Below are 23358 nucleotides of genomic sequence, written 5' to 3'. Positions count from 1 at the left end.
CACATTGGCAACAGATTCATCATCCACACAACAGAAAAACAATATTTCTTCATCCTTCTTTTCCAAGTCAAGAACACCTCCATGATCATCTCAAACAAGGCTAATGATAATTCCCAAAGATAAACAACCAAGGAAGAACACTTGTCAAGAAGCTTAGCAAATAGTGTCTTACCTCTCTTTTGAGTACTTCCATGAGATTTTCTGGACTTGACAAGTAATTTATGCTAATTAATTGGTCTTATATATTAATTAGCATCATATTGACTATTTATTTTCTAACTTTGACCACATTTATTATTATGTGTAAAGAATTTTTGTATTTTTAATGGTTATTGGGTTAATTTCAATTTATATTTTTAAAATATCTAATTTTATTAATATGTAATTAAAGATATTGATGGTCAAAGTTAGTATATAAATAATGTAGAAATCAAAATGATGCATCTATTGTGAAACAGAGGAAGTATAATATTTCTTTTATGCAAATTGATTATACTTCCAAATCCTCCTTTACAATACATACAATACTTACTTTAGCAACAACCACTCATAAAGAAAAACATGAAGTACAAACACAACAAATTATATGATAATCAAGAAAATGTTGTGTCTTTGAAAGGAAATTAGAGAGAATCAAAAAGTTGTGACAATACGAAGACGAAATGAACGAAAGTCAAAGGAGATACCTTGTAATGGTCTATTTCCGTTTCTAGATTTGAAACTTCATCATGCAATAGTTTATTATAATCTTTTTGATGATTCAATTCATCCAACATAGCCTTCATATCCAGCTCCAAAGAAGCATTCTCCTTCTCCAGGATCTACAAACAAATGAGCAAAACCAATACTGAAACAATGACAGAACTCTAAAATTAACGAAAATTCTGTCAAAAATATGATGGATCTCATAAAAGCATATTAGTCAACAACAGTAATAAGGATAAAAATCTTAAAATCAAGGAAACTACCTCAGACCTTGCAATTAGCCTATTTTCTTCCTCAACAAATGAACCTTGAAACTCTTTGATCTTCTTCTCCATTTCATTCTTATAATTATCCCTCAGCTTTTGTTGTCTATCAATTTCTTTGGTAAGATGGTCAACTTGGCTTTCAAGCTTTCTGGATAACCTCTCATAATCAAATTCTTCCTTCACCTTCATCATATTTACTACCTTCATAGCCTAAAATCACACCAAGCAGAAAACATCTGTAAAAGAAATATCAAAGTAGATTCTAGACAATGAAAATGGAAAATATATTAACAAGTGAAAATAATTGAGATTGTGCAGTTTTTTGATATAAAATTACATTACATTATGTTTCAGGTCTAAAGATATGATAAGCTCAGACGAAGGCGAATAAATCAGATACTTCCAGAAATAAATCAGATAAGGGCTAATAAGTTCAAGTCAAAGCTAATGTATGTTTAGGTAAGTCCAAAAGGCTTTTCTCAAGTATCAATTAAGACAAGATCGGAGGAATTTAGGCAAAAATACGTCACCTGAGAAGCACAAGAAAGGAATAAGCCATCTGTTTTCAAGAGATTATTCAAAAAAATTAACTAATCCCTTTACTCCTTTAGTGATTAAAAGAATGAATTGATTTGTTTCCCTAGTAATTAAAAAAGCATGTCACCGTGAAAAAATCAAGAAGAATGACAGTTTGCAGACATTTGCTAGTAAATCTATCTAGTGTTGGATATAACACAAAGGTGGGGAGAAAAACAATTTTCTACTTCTTACTATTTTTTAGAAAAGCCTTTGTCCCGCACTGGAAGGGAAAAAGAGTTTTACCTTGTTTAAAAAAGTGAGTGATGTTTATATTGTTTGAAGTACTCCCTCTAGTGGTTTGGGCTAGAAAGAGGCATCCCATCGCGGGCGGTCGGTTCACAACACGTGCGCGTTATTGTGTGCCTACCTTTTTGGGCCATGTCGTGACTGACTTATGAGACTGTTTAGTTACGAAGCTCATTTCACATAACTTTATTCAGAAAACGGACGCTTGACTTAAGCCCCTATTGATTTCTTGACATGATTTCCATGGCAGTTACGATTAGGATTTGGTTCTTGGCTTTAAAATCACCCTTTGCTGCTTCGTTGTTTCACACGGAAAAATCATCTTCTTCCTTCTCTTCTTTTTTAATTCTCTCTCTAGTTCTGAGCATTATTATAAGTTCTTAATTTCCATATTTCAGTGCACATTAGGGGGAATCGTTGTGTTAAATCTTGGGGAGCAACGCCACCTTCAATTGCACCATAGTCGTGGCAAATTTGGCTTCTAAGACATGTTCCTAACACGTCAGATTCTCAAATACATTAAACTTTTCAGCCCACGTCGCTAACCATATTTCTGATTTTAGAGTGATTATTTCCTACATCTATTACAGTTAAATACACCAATAAACTTCTAAACAAAACAACAAACCTGAAAGCAGGTATAGAATGATGAAAACTCAGATATGTGCTCCATAGAATTTTCTACCTCATCTCAGTGAAGTTACTTACTCTTTGCCCAAACATTATTGTGCTAGTAGTTTCTGCATGGTGCCGTGCTGAAGGCCCAACTGTTATTATCAAAGAAGTCCTAGCAGAGCCTATTCAATAAAAAAATACACACCAAAATTAGGACCAGTAGTATTATCGTAGAATCATACCATCAATTCTGTTGGATAGTGACATTAATCAAGACATCACATGGTACAAGATCTTCCGAGCAATAATATTGAATGCTGGTGAATTATATTTCTTCTTTCTTTCCGGGGAGATAACCCTAAATCAAACTGAACACCACTTATATAATATTACTTAAATGCCTGTGTATAGTATCCCTCCCATAATACCATGGCAAGCGTCCACAGACTCCACACACAACCTTACCGGGTTTCCCCTGTGATAATAGAGCAAATATTCCCATTTGAACCCCACTTCGTAATAACAACTGTCAGCTACATCTAATTTGGAAAACGCATTTACATATCATTTTATAATACCATTAATTGAATTTGAAACACAACCTTCTACACTAATATATTACATAATTGCATATCATACAAAAACAGTGAAGGTCCACAACAAGGAGTGAAGACACTAAAGCAGGACACAGAAGTTTTGTATTCCTTTTCATGCACCAGTTCCAATTTAGCAATGGAAAAGGAGAACTCTTTAGCAATGACAAGATTAACTTAAGATCGACATGATTCTAACTTCAGAGGTGTGCACAAAGAAGTAATTTTCCTTGTCCTCTAGTGTAAAACGCTAAATTTCCATTCATCCTCTCTTTCCTCTTTTATATTGAATTAATTGCCGCTAATTGAATTCAAAAATGAAATTGCCTGCAAGGTAAGCAAATACTAAATGATAGTTATCACAACCAGTGTGTAGCACCAAAGTTGAAGGATTTCAAGACCTCTCGTAAGGGAAAAGATGTTAATTATGAAACCATAAAATATACTCTCCATGTAAAATTGATCGTCTCAGATTGACTATGTGCGCCTCTGCAGTCTTTGGACTTGATCTTTGACCATTTCTATATAACATTGGCTATGCTATTAAAAAAAATCATGTTCCAAACTAGTTTCAGTGACTAATTCTATGAGTGTAGTTGCACATTATAATTTTTAGAATTATTATTATTAAATTTATTATTATTATTATTATTATTATGACTACTTATGACTATTATTACTATTATTATTATTTATTTTTTTATTATGCAACGAACTAACCTACTCCACACAGGCCACCGATTCTACACACTTACACTAGGAGACAAGTGAAGTGAGGTAGGGCGCCTTGGTGTAGCACGAAGTCTGAAGGAATTAAGGATTCTTTTGTCATGTTAGCTTTTTATTAATATCTTTGTCTTTTTATGGATTGTTGTAATTAAAAGAGGGAAGAGTAGAGAGCAGATGTTATGTTGAATGTATTGAGTAAAACTGGGAGAGATTGAGAACTTCTCGAAAGTTCTCTAAACACTGTCTGTATTTTGCAAGCCTTGAGCTTCTTCTATCATGTTACAATCTTTCCTCTAGTTATCTTAACTTCAGTAATTACCTCTTATTTTTGAAGGGCCGAGTGAAATTATTATTAGTATTATTATTTATTTTATTTTATTATTTATTATTATTACTACTATTAATATTTTATGTAAAGCATTTTATTTCATTAAAGAGTTGAACTGCATGGGAAAATATTCTAGCAGCAAGCCCAAGCATAAGGCGGGGTGATACCCTAGAATTCATTAGGAGATAGGTTTGAGAGGTTTTACATTATCATAAGTCAAAGATTTGCTCGCTTGGACTTTAAACTTTTTATTTGAGTCGGTGAATTTAGGACAGAGTATCCAGTAAATAACAATAAGTCTAACACATTAACTCGTGAAAAACCTTGCTCAATAGTCTAGAACACGTAAAGAAAAAAGGATTTCAAGAGCTACCCCCAAATGAGTCACGCAAAATTCGTGTTAACTTGGATTCTCGAGTTGGGATATGTGGACTACTTTCAGCCAATGCATTTATGCATTTTCCCAAAGCAGTGAGAGAGAGATTGATGAATTTAGCCTCCTCGAGCAATAGTCCTTCGCTGCCTGTTATGACAAAGAAAAAGTAGTAAATATTTTAAGAGAATAGTATGATAGTATGATACATCTGAAAAGTAGCTTCAAAGACAAAGTTCACACAGTTAGTTGCATGCTATCCTCGTACAACATTACTTATTTTATTTTATTTTCTGTTATGGGGCTCATACACTAAGAAAAAGGAACAGTTACAAAACATATTTCCAGGAGCTAGAAAGTCCAAACCACAAAAGAATCTCCTTTGATACAAAGAAACTTCACTAACACTACCCTTTAGCAAGCACATTATCTTTTTGGAAAAATTTAACACGACTTACATGCACTACAAGCTTACCAGATTTATCTATCCTTTCAGATCCAGCAAGATCCACAATCAGAAGCTTTCCTTTTCGTATCTTATCTATGCCTATGTCAATGCATGCTTCTGTGCCAGCCACTTTTTCACAAGTATCAGTTTTTCCTTTCCCAGCTATGGACCTTTTAACAGAAACCTGAATCACGTAAAAGGACATCAAGTAATATGCTAATTGGAAGAAAAAGAAACATGCATGCAATTAAACAGCTCCTACACACTTCTCAGTGTTCTCACCATTAATATAGCATGACTACGTGAAGAACTTGTGTTGAGCTTGGTATTTGCAGCATGGCGATTTGCCTCGCCATACTGAAGCAGTTCCATAAAATGGTCAAGATCATGAATTTTAATCACGGAGGCACCAGGCAACAACACCTCTCCCGTCTTGGCATCCTCAACAACCGGAATGTTAACCTTCTCAGGCGCAAGTAGATCTTGAATTGTTTCCATGTACAGCTAGAGTAAATTAATGACCATGAGTAACAGCTAAAAAGGTAGATAATAGAAATGCTGAAAGAATCCCAATATGTCAACATTGCAATGCCAATTGGAGAAACACTCTGTAGTATATACCCTGAGGTGTAATTATAAAGCACCAGTATTCATGAAATTCTCATACCAACATTACCAACCACTATCAAAACTTAACATGCAAAATCTGTTGCCAGTGCCCCAATTATGAAAGGTATTTTATATTCCTAAGATACATTGAATAAGCAAATTATATCACTATAAAGCATAGTGCAGTCAAATACCTGTATATAGGAGAACTCCACGCTCTCATGAGCAAGAGATGTATTGGCGATGATGTCTTCTACAGCTCTCACAATGATGCCACGTTCTGATGCATCATTTTTACCTAGGTTGCCAACAGTGTAAGTCTTCCCAGTACCTGTTTGACCGTATGCCATAATTGTCCCATTATAGCCACTCAATACACTCTGTAAAGTGTGTGGAGGTTGCATAATAAACAAATAAACAATTAATAAACCATGCATATGAAAATCACTTGGAAGTTGGAATCTACTTAAAAGCAACATAGACTCCCTTTGTTTAAAAAACTAATCAGGTTATGTATACAAAAGACTAATTCGCCCTAAATTACGATCACCCCTTGCATAGTTGACTTCGCGTAATTTGGGTTGACCTTTATGATATTTTTGGCGACTAAGCCCATTGCATACAAATACACCCGTGCTCTATGTTACTCGAACTCGGGTACGTGTGTCAGACAGGGTACGGATCCGAGTGTCGGACTCGAAAAAATTGAAATGTGAAGACACGGGACCCTGTCCTAAATTTAGACACGGGTACGTGGATATGGAAAATAAAAATATAGACAATAGAAAAGAAGAAATAAATAAAAAGTAGCCATTAATCAATGCTTAAATTAAGGGTAAAACATTATTAAAGTAATTTAGGGTGACCTTTCTGATATTTTGGCGACTAAGCCCATTGCATACAAATACACCCGTGCTCTATGTTACTCGGACTCGGGTACTTATGTCGGACAGGGTACGGATCCGAGTGTCGGACTCGAAAAAATTGAAATGTGAAGACACGGGACCCAATGAGACAACGATGAATGGTTTGCTAGGTTGCTCATCATTTGGAATAATGGACTGATTACCAGTTGCCATTGAAAAAAAAAATGTAGCAGCGGAAATAAGGAAAGAAGAGAAGAAGAATTTATCTTCAGTGCTCTGATACCATGTAGAATGTTTATCAAAGATATATTAAATCAACTTGTGTTTAAAGGTACAAAGCTAAGAATATATAGTACTTGACATAACTGAAATAAAGAGAAAAGGGGTGAAACGTAGAAATAATAGGAAGCATAAAACATAGTGCTAACAGAATACTAAACGTGAGATAATTGCTAGAATCAAGCTAGGACTTAGTCATGAGTCAACATTATCTTCAACAACCCTGTCCTAAATTTAGACACGGGTACGAGAATAAGGAAAATAAAAATATAGACAATAGAAAAGAAAAAATAAACAAAAAAGGTAAACATTATTTAAGTAATTGAGGGAAAATCTTCCCTTTTTTAATAAAACCCATCTGTCAAAAAAAAATTTAAAAAATAACACAAAATGAATAGAAGCCAAGTTGTACTGCAAAATGGAAAAAACTATGTTACTCCGACACTTCATCCGACAGTGGGTGTCGGTGTCGACAAAACCCGCGACACAACACACGACACGTGTCCAGGGAGGTGTCGACACCGGTGTCGGAAAATAATCCAAAAAACAGGTTTTAAACCCTTTCTCTTTACTGTAGATCTGAATTTCACCCAAAAAATATTGGGCTTTTGGTTTCCTTGGTGGGGCTAATCGGTGAAGGTGAGGGGTGAGGAGAGAGATAACATGGGGTGAGGGGAGAGTGAGCCGAGAGGTCGTGAATCACGAGGGGTTCTTCGAAGGCAGCTGAAGTATATAAAAAAATAAGTGGGTCTAGGTACTTTAACTAAAATATTAATTTCCCTAAAAAAAATAGAACTAAAATATTAATAGTTGTATAGTTATCACGTGAAACTGTTTTCAAAAAATATCTTTTATTTTTTTATTTTTTTTTAGTTTTATTAACAGCCATTTTTTTTTTGTTTTTATTTTTTTTGCACCATTCACCTTCCCTAGATAAGACTTTTACATTCCTTAGACAAAGACTTTCACCTTAGCCCATTAAATACATAGTACCATATTATTTTTTCTTTATTTTTAATGTTTACTTTCATAAACTTCTCAATTTATTTTATATATAAAAAGTGTCGATTTTTTTTCCGACACTTTATATGGTAGCCGTGTCTAAAAACCTAGTCAAGACACTCCTTTGATCGTGTCGAAGTGTCTACAAAAATTTGGATCGGAGCGTTAGAAACTCCGACACCTTGTCAGACAAGACACGACACCCGTGTCTGAGTAACATAGGAAAAAAAAAATTAAAACAAAAAAATAGAAGCCAACTGTCAGCCCGGCTTTGTATTTCACCTTTACGAGGGCTAGTTAGCCGTGTCGAAGTAACATAGCCCGTGCTATACAAGTTTTCCAAGGAAAAAATGTTACAAGAAATACAACAAAACAAATGGTGGGAATAGTTAGGTCAAGAAATTGGAAAATTAAAGCAAATTAATGAAATTCATTTGGGATGAAATATGACGGTCTCATGAAGTCTTGGCCTAATGGTTAAGACTGAGAGCCGGTGTACGATAGGTCTCAGGTTCGAGTCCTCCCTCCCCCATTTGTAATTTTATATTGCCTTTGTGGCTCATTCGCATCAAAAAAAAATATGACAGTCTCATTGGAGACAATTAAAGGCAACTGTGAAAACAAAACAACACTGAAAACTAATGAGAAATTACCTCAATAACAGGTTTTGCTACCACTTCATAAATGCGCTTTTGGGAAGCGGATTCAGTAAATACTTCATCAAATTTATAAGATTCAGAACTCCAGTTGTTTTTCTTCAAACTCAGTTTCTTCAGCTGCATGAAATTTTTGAAAAGAATATAACCCGGCAATTACCCAACTAAACAATGAAACGCTTCTCGACTTTACATTTTATTTCCTTTCTCTTAAAAATTATAAATTGATCAACAGTGTGGGTGTGAGATTTATTTTAAGCTTGAGGGTGAATTTTCTTTAATCATTAATTAAATTGCATTTAATTATTATTTCTTGGTGATGTTGGTCTTTAGAGAAACAATAATCAGATTTATCCTTCTTTGTGTATTTCGGCCCTAGAGTATTCATTTAACTGGTGTTTTTCATGGTTGTCAATCCATCAAGCATGGAAAATTTTGTGAGTAAATGACGTATGGATGTGGCCAATGTGCCAGTAGGCACGGAAAATTCGTTAATGTGCCACGTTGGATATTATTTAGTCAAAAAGGTCAAAGTATTGACTCGACAATTATTTGACGGTCAATTAAATTAATTAATATGAGTTCATAAATAATTTTACCATCTTAGTTATTTTAGCCCGTTTATTAATTGTGAAAACCCGACAACATTGGTTAAAATGTTATAAATGAGTCTTGACTACCAAGTCCAAACTAGAAGGCCCAATGTACATCAAAACTCTAAAGGTGTCTATTCTATAAATGGAGCTCTTTACTGAAATTAAAAATCGGAGCTTTAATTTTATTATTAAATTCAACAAGTGGGTTGGAAAACACAATCTTACCTTAGAGATTCATTCCTAAACTGTGAATTCCATTAACACTAATCAAGAAATATTTTCCTAAATCCCGGATGTCATTCAGTTGTGATTATTTCCTTTATATGAGCTGATTACATAAGATTTAATAGAAAAGGGAAGCAATCGGCTCTTCCAAGGTTAACATTGTCATTTGTCACTGCTCCTATAAACTGGCTTCTTCCATTCTGATTAACCGTTCTATGCTAGTATGAATATGCCTTCTTTCGAAGTGTATCCAGGTGGCATTATTGAGTATTTAAGCCATACATGTACCTTCTTTGATAAATCTTAAACTCCATAAGATTTGCATACGATAGCAGGATTTCTTGGTATGTAGACTACAGATTTACTCTGCTTGAAAAAGAGGGTTGTTAACAGTATGATTTTGCTAATTCTTAATTTTTATTTGTCCCATTATGGAATTAAACTTAATATGTGATTTTTATTTCTTCCCTTCAAGTTCACTCATCCAGTTTAATTGGGGAGGATAGGCTACAGAAACAGTGCATTTCTTATTAGCATTGGAATATGCTTAACTAAAAAAAAAAAAAAAAAAAGATCACCTCAGGCAGTAGTTCAACACAATCAGCAAAATCTGCATCTGAAGCAAGATCTTCATCATTTCTCGGTCGAAGCCTCACAGCAACTCTAACTCTTCCAGGTTCTGTAACGGGCAGCATAAATCTAAATCAGTAAAAACTTTTTCTTTTTCTGGTTGAAAATTTTTAAGATAGAACACAGAATCACCCTAGAGACCATTAGAAGTTTCTCTTCCTCATAAAGGTTGCCAACAAAACTCATCGTAGGAAAACTATCCAATCATATTATGAAACACATATTTATGAAGGTTTGATTTTGAAAATAAAAATGTATCAGACACACCATTCAAATTTTTTATCATTGTCAAAAATTTCCTAAATGCGATGAAAACAACCTTCTCAAATATTAGAGTGTTGTTTACAACACTAAATTTGACAAATTTTCAAAGCATATGCAACAAATATCAAACTAAATGTTACTGGACTTCAAAAGTTAATTTCACAAATCACTCGTGTAACATGTACTCCCTCCGTCCCTTAATACTCGCACCGGTTTGACTGGTGCGGAGTTTAAGATATTTGAATTGACTTATTAATTTAATGGGTGGTAGTTGATAGTGGAGTATTTTTTTAATATAATTAGTGGGAAATGTGTAAGGGGTGGGGAGTGGTGAGTGAGGGATGTGGATTTTTAAATGATTTTTTGTAGGGAGTAGGGGTGTAGGTAGGGTCAGTGTATAAAAAGGCGCGCCTAGGCTCTGAGGCGCAAGGCGATTGGAGCCAGCGCCTTTGATTGTCTAGGCGAGGCGACTTCAATGAGGCACACCTAAGGCGCAAAAAGGCGCACCAAGGCGCACTTTGAGGCGCAAAAAGGCGCAAAAAAGGCGCACCTACCAAGAGACATACCATTTTTTCACTTTTTTTTCCACTTTTAATAGGGCGCCTCACTTCAATGAGGCGCACCGAGGCGCACCGAGGCGCGCCTAAGGCGCTGGGAACTCCAAATCGCCTTGTTGCGCCTTGAGCCTTTTTATACATTGGGTAGGGTAGTAGGTAAGTGTGAGAAATAATATAATATTGGTAAAGATTTCCATTTATAGAAGTGGTGCAAGTATTAAGGGAAGGCCCGAAAAGGAAAGCGGTACGAGTGTTAAGGGACGGCGGGAGTACAAGCTTCCCCCTCCTCCTATGCATAGCTATTGTCCATTTATTCTAGTAAACATCCAATATCTTCATCCATGAATGCTGGTGCAAACTTCATTTTCTTCCTTTTCTACACGTGAGGCAAGCGCCCCTCCCCCCTATACATAGCTATTGTCCATTTATTCTAGCGCAAATAACCAATTCCTCTATCCATTAATAGTGGTACAAATCTTTATGTTATTCGTTCTTTTCTGAATTTGGCCATAATAGTTCAATTCTTCATGTGATGCGTAATAACCTCTTCAAGTTAATTAAGCTACTAGGAGATGATAATCAAGGCATAGATGATCAGCACAATTGATGTGGGCTAAGTCTAGCTTGGGACAACACTTGGAGATAGGTATTTTTAAAAGGGGTGGCTAGGACTAAAAATCAGGAAACATTAAGCGGAAGAAAAACAGAGTAGGAGCAAGAGTAAGTGATTAGTTAAAGGTCATAATAGGATATACAAAATGATTTCAGAACATTGCACCTTAAGAAAACTCTATAATCTAATATGATTATCATGAGCTCTATATTATTATGTCTTGTTTGTCATGATTTTTATTCTCCTTAAAGCTGGTTAAAATTGTTGTGATTTAGACAAGTGCAAATAAACTAAATGTGGGAAGAAAACTAACAATGGACAACAAGAACCATGAAATTGAAACAAGCACGATTCGAAACGAGGAGGCACAAGATCAACACACCAAACTTACGTGGGAACCCCACCTCCAAAACCTGTCACTGTGAAATAATTAAATGAACTTGGATGATGGATTAAAAGTTTTCAATCTCAAGAAAAATCCCTCGAATCTCACTCTAAACTATAATAAGTTTTGTGATTGGCAATCTATACGAAAAACGGCTACAATGGTGTATTTATACTAGGCTATAAAATGCATTAATAAGCCGAATGATATACAACGAGTGTCATCTTTTCCCCGTGGCACGGACGTGCCAATCTCCAACAACATCACATACGTGCAGCATTAGGCAAAGACGGTTTAAGGGACAACTCTTCGTGAAACGGTCATAACTCACTCGTTTATCACCCAAAATGAGCTTATGACCACTCGTTGGAAAGCCATATAGACAAGATTTTACCTCCAACTTGAATCACCTCAAACCGATAAGTAAATCGAGAGATGTGTCCATTCAAAGTTAGCCATTTGCCAGCAGCCCCTTGTCATTCTCTTGCTTAACATCAAGCTCTTAGCCTCTACCCAAAGCTAATCATCCTTAAGCTCCCTTAAGGCTTTAAACCATCTCTAGATATTAAACTCAACCTAGAGATGGTTTAAACAAGAGACGACCACAATAAACACCCCAAGTAACATCTATCATCATCATCCAATGTGCATTTTTCACCATAGCGTAATACACGTCTCGTCTTCACCAAAGGAAACGACGCACGAACTAATCACTCACTCACACACTTCTTCTTTATCGAGAAAGCAAGCAAACCGGACTCCTCATTACCAGGGGCGTAAAACTAAGAAAACTGAGAACTCATCTAACCCGGATTCACCATCAACATCACATAAACCAATAGATATTACCTATGCTCGATAAGCAAGTTTTCGTTACTCCCAGCCGAACAAATCACCCTTTGTAACACCACACAAGCCAATTCTCTTTGCTCTTGGAGCAAGCTCACAATGCTCCCACCCGAACAAAGCATCATTTGCTCTACTTTCTTTTCAACACACATCACTATTATGTGCCTTCTTCACCATGTGCGCTCTTTGGTCAATATCCACCAACGAGACGACTTTATCACCACGATTCTCTTTCAATGGCCCACTACCAATAGAATTCCGACCCCACGACACCTTTTCTTTCGTGTATCACACGATACCTTTTCGGCCACCTTTGATGTATTCCCAGTGGTGTGCAATGTTCCACACATAGCTAATATCCTAGCTCCCTTGGAAATCTTCCAAAAAGCACTATCAAACACAACCATGGATGCCGGACTTGTCGAATTGACAAAAGGATATGAAGTTTTCTTCAACTTCCCATTGATAAGTTTCAAACTCTCCTCGACCCTCCCCATGATTTCCACTACATTTCCATCCGCAACATATACTTCTCCAAGATTTTCGGATTTGAAATTCAGGAACAACTGCATGTACGCTGAGGAGTGAAAGAAGAACCCGAATCCAAAACTCATGTTTTCGATGAACCTTTCATGCTTGTAAACAAAGCATCGAAAAAGTGCTCCAACAACAAATTTCAAACTCCTCCATCTTCATCACTACTATCTTGTTGCTTCTACCATTTCCATGGTCCTTCTTAGGACAATCCTTTTTCAAGTAAACTTCATCACCGCAACCCCAACATACAACATGAGCTCCTCCATTCGATTTTCGGACCCTCTTGATTTCAATATTCCATGATGACCCACATTACCATCTTGTTTTCTCCCTCTTTTCCTATAGTCAATATAGTATTCACCGCCGAAAAATTCACCGGATTCCTTTCTTCAAGTGCATTCACTCATATCAAATCTCTCACATCTTCGCATTATTCTTCTCTTTACCCGAAGAGTTGCTAATCGCGGATACAACCGCTTCCCATGACATAGACAAAAATGACAACACGACAAATGCAATAATCTCATAGTCGAACTTAATGTCCACCGAATTCAATTGGCTTATCATCGAATTGAACTCATTTATGTATTCCTTGGCGGAGCTGCCATCATCCATCTTCAATCAATTAACCAACGCCTCAAATACACTTATTCATCGTCGATGGCTTCTCATACATATTTGATAAGATTTTCATCAAACATGTCAGTTGTTTCCCCATCCTATTAAAAGCCACACTTCGGGCTAATCTCAACCTCACTACTACTTGAGCTTGTTGGTCTAGCACTCTTCAATCTTTATCTTTCGGGTGCATTCTATTAACCTTATCTGATCTGAACTTATCTAAACATATTAGAACTTATTTGAAGGAACTGATCAAACCTGATTGACCGAATTAATACTAATAGAACATTATTGGACCTTATTGGAACTTATTAATAATCATAATTATTATTATTATTATTTTTATTATTATTAGTTCATAATAATTAATAGTAATAAAAACAATTAAAAATATTTATCCTCTGCATACATACTTCTTTGGTGAACTTTTTGCTTGTTAGGTGTCAATGTAATGGACTAAATCAAAATAGCTCTTAATACCTCTTTGCTTCATTTTCACGAAGTAAAAGATGGTCATCCCGTTGTCGTCCCGTTATCGCTTTTGGGTCAATTGGAAACAACCTCTCTGCAATTGCAGGGGTAAGGTTGCGTACGTCCGACCCCCCTTACCCCGCTTCTTGCGGGAGCTTCTTTGAGGCAATGGGGTCATGATAATGATAATGATTAATAATAATAATTAATAAAAATAATTAATAATCATATAAATTATAATAATTAATAATAATTAATGATAATAATACTAACTCTCTTTCAAAATGATCTTAACACTTTCTGTTTTATTCCGTTTTATAATGTTCTTTACAGTGTGCTTTATACTATTTTTAGATATGAAAATTTACTATCTTACCCCTCTCCTCCCATAATATTTACAACTTTCCACTCACTTTCTATTACTTTATTCATTCTTTTCTTACGTACCCCCACCTTTCTACACATTTATCCATATTTTATTATATTCACCCACCTTTTTACATACTCTTCCATTTTTATCTTAACATTTGTGCAAAGAGTAATTATAAAGATCCTTACGAAACAAAGGTAGTAATTATTATAGTTATGAATAATTATGAATAATAATCAATAATAATAAATAATACGAGCAATATTAATTATAATTATTATTAATAATAATAATAATTATTATTAATAGTTAACATCCAAAGTCAGCACTTTGTCATTTTCTTGCTTAACACCAAGCAATAGATATCTTAGCTTCTACACTACAGTTAATCATCCTTAAGTTCACTTATCCATTTGGTAGCCGGTAATATATGGTGGGAATGGCAATAAATCTAAGTATTATTTGGCAAGAAAAGAAAATCATAATGTCCATGGTAATGAAATTTTGTCTCAAAACTTGGTGTTTTTCTTAATAAATTTGCATTCCCACCTAATACCACTCCACAAATGGTAATGGATGGTAATAGAAAATTATAAAGAAAATGAGATAATTTTGAGTAAACTAGCATTACCATAGGTCCATAGGAACCATAGGAATGAATAGTGATTTTCTTACAAATTCACATACAAATTCGTTCTCATTAACATCGTTTATGGCCGTCTACAAATAGGCCGTTAATGCTTTAAACCATTTCTAACTATCAAACCCAACAAAAAATATATCATGAATGGTTAATGCATTTTGCAGATATTGATGATCTTTCTTCTACAATTGTCCTCACACCCTTCAAATATTGTACTTCGTACTCAACTCTGCAAGTGATAACATTTTCTGTCAAGTTAACATGTTACCCTAACTAGTCTGGCCAATTTTCAATTGTTTGACCAAGCAAAAAGTAAGGAATTTTTTTAAAATAAACGTTACACCTAGCTATGCTTAAGCATCAAATATATCTCCAGAAGTCGAAAAACTAAACATGAAACAACACCTACAACGTGTGATTTTGTCATAAATTCTCGAATTCGTACCACTCGCGAAAATCTATAATGAAAATCCAGACTCATACATAACAAAATCAAAGCCCAAGTTTTAATAGAGTAAGAAAAAACCAGAAAAAGTTAATCAAAACCTGGGTCATGAGCAGCAATTGAGTTCGTTCTGCTGAGAGGAGTAGCAGAACGCTTGTTAATAGGTGATTTAATAGAAGCAAGGTCTCCGGCATTGTTATGAGCTCTGGAAATAGGAGTAACCGGGCGCTTATTGGCGGTAGATGCTTTGACAGAATCAATATCTCCGACATTATTATGTGTTCCCGAAACAGGAGTCACAGAGCGTTTCGAATCGTGAACCCTAGAATTCGGGGTGACGGAGCGTTTTGTCGTAGCAGGAGCCTTAGATCGATTGAGTTGCTGCTGCATTATAGGACCATTGATGCTCTTATTCAAAGAATTTGCCGAGATATTCAACGACGACGATGATGACAACGATGTCTGCCACGTTTGCCTCTCCTTTGCCGATTTTTGGGTCGCCATGTCTGAAATTTCCTCCACCTCGCAATTAAACTCCGCCTTCACGCAGAAATTGGAGCATAGAAGTCGAAGAAAGAGAGAGAATTGCAGAAGTGATTTCAATGGTGGTTGGTGGTGAGAAATGGGGAAATAGTCGTTGGTTCTTCATGGGGGGAGGGGAGGGGAGGGGAGGAGAGAGAGAGAGGGAGTGAGTGGAAAGATGTGTAAGTTGGAAGCACGACTGAAGAACGGGGGAGAAACAAAGTAAAATAATTGAAAATTTGAAACAGTCTGTTTTACTTGTTGAATGTTGAAACTAGCTCCCAAATGGCCAAATCTCAATTATGTAAATTGCGTGTTTCATTTCCCGCGTGTCGTAGTTGTCGCCTTGTCGGACAATTTTCTCTTGGATAAGGCAAACTTAAATCTATAATTTATAATAATATATATTAAAAGGCGTTTTCAAATAAGTTTATGTGTCACGTGGCGCTCTGTTTGTGAATATTTCATTTATTTAAAAATTTAGAAATGGAGCATGTATAAGATTTGAACTCGCGACCTCACGTTTAAACAATGAAGTGCTTACCATTGAGCTATAACACATTACATGCTATCATTGTAAAAAAAATATACTAATAAATGTAATAAAAATGAATTGATTAATAATATTTTCAAAATACGAAATAAGAATAATATAAATGTTACTAAAGCAGTAACCCGGAGCATCGTCCGGGCCTAAAAACTAGTTGGTATTTAAAAGTAGGGCAAATTTGTCAAAAATAACTTTTTTATAATCATTTTTTTGCGAGAAACAACTTTTTAAAAAGAAATTTGCGAAATCAGACCTTAAATTAAAAAAAATTGTGAAAACAGCCTTTTGTGTTTTCAGACATTGACCAAGAATTTTTCCGGTTTGACTTCGCCAGTTTTACTGTTACACCCACTTTCCCTCCCTTTTTTTCCCTCTTAAAGAAACTTGGATGCAGAAATCAAAAAAAAAAAAAAAAAGCCCCAAATATTTCGTTATTCTCTGTTCATCTTCCCCACCAAGTTTTTTTGCCATCTCTTCCTGGTGAATCAGTTGGGTGAAATTGGTTGATTGTTTCTCAATTAAGGCATTGTCGACACTCTTCCACTGATTTTTGGTAAGTTTTATTCATTAATTTTGCCTAATTTTAGGGTAGGAAAGTTAGGGTTTTCCCCCCAAAATGTGAGAATTGATTCGAAATTATGGATGAAATTGCAGGGACCATGACTCCTTACAAGGGTGTAAGATGTGGATGTGGTTTTCCTGTAGCAAAGAGGACCGTGTGGACTCATGAAAACCAGGGAATGAAGTTTGTAGCTTGCAAGTTCTACAATCCTGAAACTAGGCAAAGGGGTTGCGATAAATTTGATTGGGTTGATGAAGGTATAGTTGACTGGCAGAGGGATGTTACTAATGTGCTTGTAGCAGAAAAGCATAGGCTTTCAACTGATCTTGCCATTATGAGGAACAGAGTGGCATGTATTGAGAAAGAGAAGGCTAGGCTTGCTGAAGAGGTCGAAAGGTTGAAGAAGAACAAGGGCATGATTAAGGTTCATGGTGCCAAGAATGAATGGGGGTCTGACAAGTCTGATTTGGTTGATAATAAGCTAGTAGTGATGATTGGTGTATGTGCAATTGTGTCTGTTGTAGTGAGCTTCACCATTATGAAGTTATTTGGTTAGATCATAGGATGGTCTTGGTTTTAGTACGAAGCTAGGTTAGGTGTAATTCTCCGTTGTACTGTGTTTTGGTGTAATGGCTTCTTTGTAATCAACCCATTATGGTTTCTAATGAATGGAAATTTGTCACAATGATTCCTATTCATAACACCTATTGGGTTTTAATTTATTTTAAATGTAACACCCCGACAATTCTCCTTTTTCTAAAATAACCCTTTTTATAAATATAACTATAGAGCATTATCAATGTATTATCGTGAAGGAAATAATGCCCTTGGTCCAAGTATGCATTTAATGATAAGTCTAATAAATGCGGTTCAGTATTAATTATACAAGTTAATAATTCAGTGAGATCAAGTGAACTGAATGCCTAGCTAGAGGTCGCTTCAGTTCAAGTGGATTAATGATATTAATCCAAAGCTTACTCTTGACTGAACCCGTAGGGTCACACAAATAGTACGTAAACGGATCAAGTATTTAATGGCATTAAATACTCTATCTAATCAATATTCGGAATCGACGGATCTTGGTTTCAGTGGGAGCTGAGATCGTCAAAGGCAAGTAAATGAATACTCCGGAAACGATGATATTGCCGGAAACGGAAATATGGATCGTATCGGAAATATAAATATTATCCAAGTCGTAGATGTTGCCGGAAACGGAAACATGGTACGTATCGGAAAATATTATCGGAAAAGGAAATATTGCCGGAATCGGAAATATTGCCAGAAACGGAAATATTGCCAGAATCGGAAATATTATCGGAATCGGAAAATAATTCCGGAAACGGAAATATTAAATATTTGTTCGAGACGGAAATTAATTCCGGAATCGGAAATGTTAAATATTGTTCGTATCGGAAATGAATTCCGGAATCGGGAAATTAATCGGAAGCGCGTCGTACGAATTAGCATCGGACGAGCTTGCTAGACGAAAGCCCAGCACGAAGCCAGGCCCGCGTCCAGCAAGCCAGCGCGCCACACGAACAACCAAGGCCAGGCCCAGCAGGTCGTGGCTGCGCGCGCAGCTGCGTGCAATGGGCTGCGAGCAATGCTGCTGCTCGCGTGGGCTTGTAGCTCGCGTGGGCCGAGTGGCCGTGTGGGCTGTGCGCGGGCATGGCCTGCACGCTTGCGGGTCATGCTCGTGTAGAGTTCGTGTTCACATACGAAACCTAAAGCGTATAGGATTCTTTTAAAGATTAAATTCCTAATCCTAAAAGATAAATTAATTAAATAAGAGTTCTACTAGGATTCTAATTTAATTAATTCGTATCCTAGTAGGATTCGATTACTTATTCCATGGCCTATAAATATGAGTTAAGGGCTCATAATTTATAACAAGTTTCAAGTATTCAAAGGTAAGAATTTGAGCAAAAATTCAGCCAAAACACTTGCCCATATAGCCGAATATTTTAGTACCTTAAGGGAGATTCTAGTTGGTCAATCTTAAAGCGGATCCGGACGTGCTGTGGACTTTCTACGGAGGGACGACACTTGGAGTCCTAAAGACTTGTTCTTGTTTGGTTCGGGCGCAGCAAGGGAGGGCACGCTACAAAGAGTATGCATCCTAAATTATGCTAATTGTTATGTGGCAATTAATTTGGAATTTTGGCGTTTATGGTTTTTCCGCATGATTTATATTCGTTTATATGTATCATAACCTAACAGTGGTATCACGAGCCTCTAATTAATTCCATAATAATTGCTTAACATGGTTAAATTTTACAAATTTGCAAAGAATTAAAAGGGGTGATTAATTTTCGTAATTGTTAATTAATTGCAAATTGCGTTTATTTAATTATATGTACGCAGGTTTTCGGCAGTTTCTTCGTTACTCAACGAAATCGAGTGATTTTTGTGTCAATTCTGCATGTAAAAGGCATTCTAAAATTTTGACAAAAATATTCATTTTCGGCCGAACCCAGAATTCCCAAATTCGAAGCCTAACTATGACTTTTCGGAGGTTTTAGTTTTTCGAACGCAAAAGTTTGTAATTTTAAGATGTTAAATTGAATATTTAAGATTCTTGTTGTTAAATCTTGAATTTTTGATTGACCTACTGTATATGTTTAACAAATTTGAATGCCTAAGCTTGTTAATTATACAACCTAATTTGTAATTGTAATTAATTTGTTGAAATTCGAATAATTTAGAATTGATTTGATTTTCATAATTAATTAACGATTTAATTAGGTATTCATGATTAAAAACCACCATAAAGGTTGTTAATTTATGATAAATTTTAGATTTTTATGACCTAGATTTGAATCCATGATAATCGGAAAATAATTGATTAATAAATTTTCGATTTTTCGCCCTAAAATTATGAAATTAATATGATTTATTAATTTGTCATTAATTTTGAAATAAAAGTTTTAATTTTTATGAAATTCGCTCATAAAACTTGCACGCACAAAGCAATGGACGCTACGTGTTACCCTTAAGGGGTGTTGTATAGTGCGGGCATGCGACGACGAGCAAGGGAGCTCGTCGCCCATGAGGTACAATGCAGCGAGCAAGGGCCATGGCACACGAGCACAAGGCAGCACGTTGCCCTTGTGTCGAGTTTTGTGTGCAGTGTGGGCGAGTGGGCGATGGGCGATGGGCGATGGGCATTGGCGTGAGCCAAGCGAGCAGTCGCGTGTGGGCAGCGAGCGTGTTGCGCCACAGCGCGCGTTGCCACGCCCAGCGAAGCAACCAAACGCGTCGAGTGAGGCAGGCTGCGCGCAGCGTGGCCTGGGCTTGCTGCGTTGCGTGTGGCCTGCTCGTGTGATGCCGTACGATTAGTCGAGGGCCGCTGCTGCCTCGTGCACTCGACGGGGCTTGGGCGCAAGCCCAAGTGCCTCGTCTTCTTACGATTGATGCGTTTTGATTTTAATTTTGAATTTTCAGTTCGGAAACGATTTTAAAATTCGTAATTTAAATTGTTTTCTCGGAATTTAGTTTTGAATAATCTAATTATTATAAATTTTATTCATACTAAATATTTTACTAAAATTAAAACCTTGAATTAATTTAAATTCATTTTAATTCAACTGAAAATAAATTAAATGGATTCAATTATAAATTTATATGAGCTTTAAATTTTAATTAAATTTGTATGTTTCCGGTTATACTAGGAAATACATTTTTATGTTTAAAATTAGTAAAGCATGTGAATTTATTGGTTTAAGTGAGAGCATTTTAGTCATAAACTCTTGATTAGGTCTACATTCCTTTAAGGTTAAACAACTTGATTAGAATTAATAAGGACTGAATAATTGGTGGATTATTGGTGCCCTTGATTAATTGCTGCAAATATTTATGTGATGCATAACATGTTTTACTAACCAGCTATGTGGGCCATTCATGATAATGAATGGGTGAATGGTATATATTCTATATGTACTGTTTTGCAGGTTATTGAAAAGTGACTAGTATGGCCCAAATAGGATAGAAAATATGGTCTGCGTACCATTAGTTTGAATATAATATTGGTCTAAAGTACCAAATTTTATTGCTTTTAAATATGGTCTGCGTACCATCAAATAGTTGTAATTAGTTTAATTATAGTTTATCCTATTTGAAGAAAATGGCGCCTCCCATGGTGAAATTCAAGACGGAGTTTCCAATCCATTTTCAAGACGGACTTTGAAGTTGAAGCTTCAAGATGAAGTCGGGCCATATTAGATCACATTTATATCTTATGCATGGTTTTAAGTTATTTATTGCTTTAAATATGTCTTAATTATGCATGAGATTATGACTTGATTATGTTGCATGATTAAGGATTTTAGTTCACTTAAAATCTAACCAACATAGCAAGAGCCTTAAGTTCCAAACTTTAAAATTGAGTTAAAAGGTGCCATGCCAAAATAACACTTACTTGGATAACCTTTACATGAATCTTAGTGATAGTTTTCCGCCATAGCGAGGTACATTACTTATTGATTCTAAAGGGGTAAGGTACACAAATAATTGTGAGTACATGTTACTTTTGGTGAAACTCAACGTATAAGGAGTCCTTTTATGTCGTGGCAAATGCGATAGGTTTACCTAATAAGTTCTTAGACGTACCTATCAACCAAGAGTAGTTTCTAGACTATTAGCAAAGGCTTTGCTTACCTAAAATATTTTAGAATTGAGTCTAAATACATAATGTGCTTAATTCTTCAATGATTTAAGGATCTTGGAATCATTTTATTCACACCTGCCGGAACAATAAATTCGAATACAATGCCAATGACTTGTTTAAATTGCAAGTTATTACTCATGATAAATGTTTAGACTTTGCATGCTTCAATGTATGTTTTAATTATTGTTTATAATTAAATATCTTGCACTGCAGTAAATCCTTTTAGAAAGGTAACAATAAATTTCCTCGATTGGTAGTGAATCCAAGAACGATTCACGGAATGAGAGAAAATGAGAATTTTAAATGTACGTTTCTTATAGCGACTTTTATGGTTGTTTTCGAGTATAAAAGTCGAATGGCAAACCGATTGGTGCTTGTGAATTCAAAATACAATGTAGTTTTGAGATCATAAAGCATTGAGTTTAAACGCTCAGCTTTACCAATGGTTAACAACCTAATATCTTTTTCCATTTAATTCTCGAATGAGTCTAGTCCCTAGACATTCGAATAGATCGATGCTTAGAGAACTTTAGAAGCTTCTGGTAAGGTCATCTAGTTGAAGTAAAATATTCAACATAAATAAAATGGTAAGAACTTTGTTGGAGTGATATTGGACATGTCTAAATAATGTATAAAAGTCAACACTAAAGAATTGAATTCTTAAGACTATAAGAAAGGGTACAAGAAATAGGAAAACAGGGAACAAATGAAAGAAATTTTACAATTTCGTTTCTACCTATAAGTTTATGTTTAAAGAGAAATGACCTAGCAATCAAAATTCCTTGGTATCATATACCGCTTGAGGTTCTTACTTCGGTAATAACTCAAACAATGGAAGCTAGGATACACTAATGACCTACAAGTGGGAAATGAAGCATGGCAATGCTACATTAGTTGTAGGGTAATCTAGTTTGTTTTAAGTCCTTTCAAAGGCTGGAACTTAATGGCTATTTTGTTCCATAATCAGCATACCTAAATTTCTGTTTTCGAACACAGAAAGACTCACATTCAAAAAGAACAAAAACAATGTTTATTTGTTTATTTGAATGAAATGGTCATTTATGGGTTGAGTCAATATGCTTGATTAAAACAAATAACTCTTTAACAATAAAGAACTTTACTAGGTTTAAATCAACCCCTTGATTTGAGTTCCACTAATCTTTGGCATTGTTGCTTAGACCATATCAACAAGATAACATTCTAAAGCTCTATTTTGATTGATTTCTAGATCATTCAAGACAAGCTAGTCTTGTTGAAAATAACAAAAGATATGAACTATTGTTAGAACGCCTAGACAATAGAGTTCAAAGCTAAAGAAATATTTTATGACTTTATTATATCACCTGGATTTGAATGAATATTGGATTATTTACTCAATGTGATATAAGTTTGAATCTGTTTGGCTAGTTCCAAGATTCAGAAGTATAAAACCCACTTGGCAAGAAATCATAAAGATCTAGGTTAGATCATGTTGATGATTACTTGAGACCAAAAATGATCATCGATGATTGTGTGTTGTAATTTCACGATCTAGCTCCATAAGATATGGCATATCTAA

The 23358-nt window shown here is 35.5% G+C and overlaps 1 protein-coding gene across 1 annotated transcript in view; it reads right to left on the bottom strand.

Annotated features, from left to right (window-relative positions):
* Positions 1–16218, bottom strand: part of LOC110797330 (kinesin-like protein KIN-UC) — a 31673-nt gene extending 15455 nt beyond the window's left edge. The window contains exons 1-10 of the mRNA XM_056840364.1: positions 15602–16218; positions 9694–9794; positions 8292–8414; positions 5686–5871; positions 5165–5386; positions 4910–5066; positions 4435–4584; positions 2505–2593; positions 969–1181; positions 687–821 (exon numbers count right to left, since the gene is read on the bottom strand). Coding sequence (XP_056696342.1) covers positions 687–821; positions 969–1181; positions 2505–2593; positions 4435–4584; positions 4910–5066; positions 5165–5386; positions 5686–5871; positions 8292–8414; positions 9694–9794; positions 15602–16004 — 1779 coding nt within the window. The 5' untranslated portion in view covers positions 16005–16218. The remainder of the gene's footprint in view (positions 1–686; positions 822–968; positions 1182–2504; positions 2594–4434; positions 4585–4909; positions 5067–5164; positions 5387–5685; positions 5872–8291; positions 8415–9693; positions 9795–15601) is intronic.
* Positions 16219–23358: the final 7140 nt, after the last annotated feature.

This window comes from Spinacia oleracea, chromosome 3, assembly GCF_020520425.1.
Source record: "Spinacia oleracea cultivar Varoflay chromosome 3, BTI_SOV_V1, whole genome shotgun sequence".
NCBI lineage: Eukaryota > Viridiplantae > Streptophyta > Magnoliopsida > Caryophyllales > Amaranthaceae > Spinacia > Spinacia oleracea.
The sequence above is the reverse complement of the archived record's forward strand: the minus strand, read 5'-3'. Positions and strand labels throughout refer to the sequence as shown.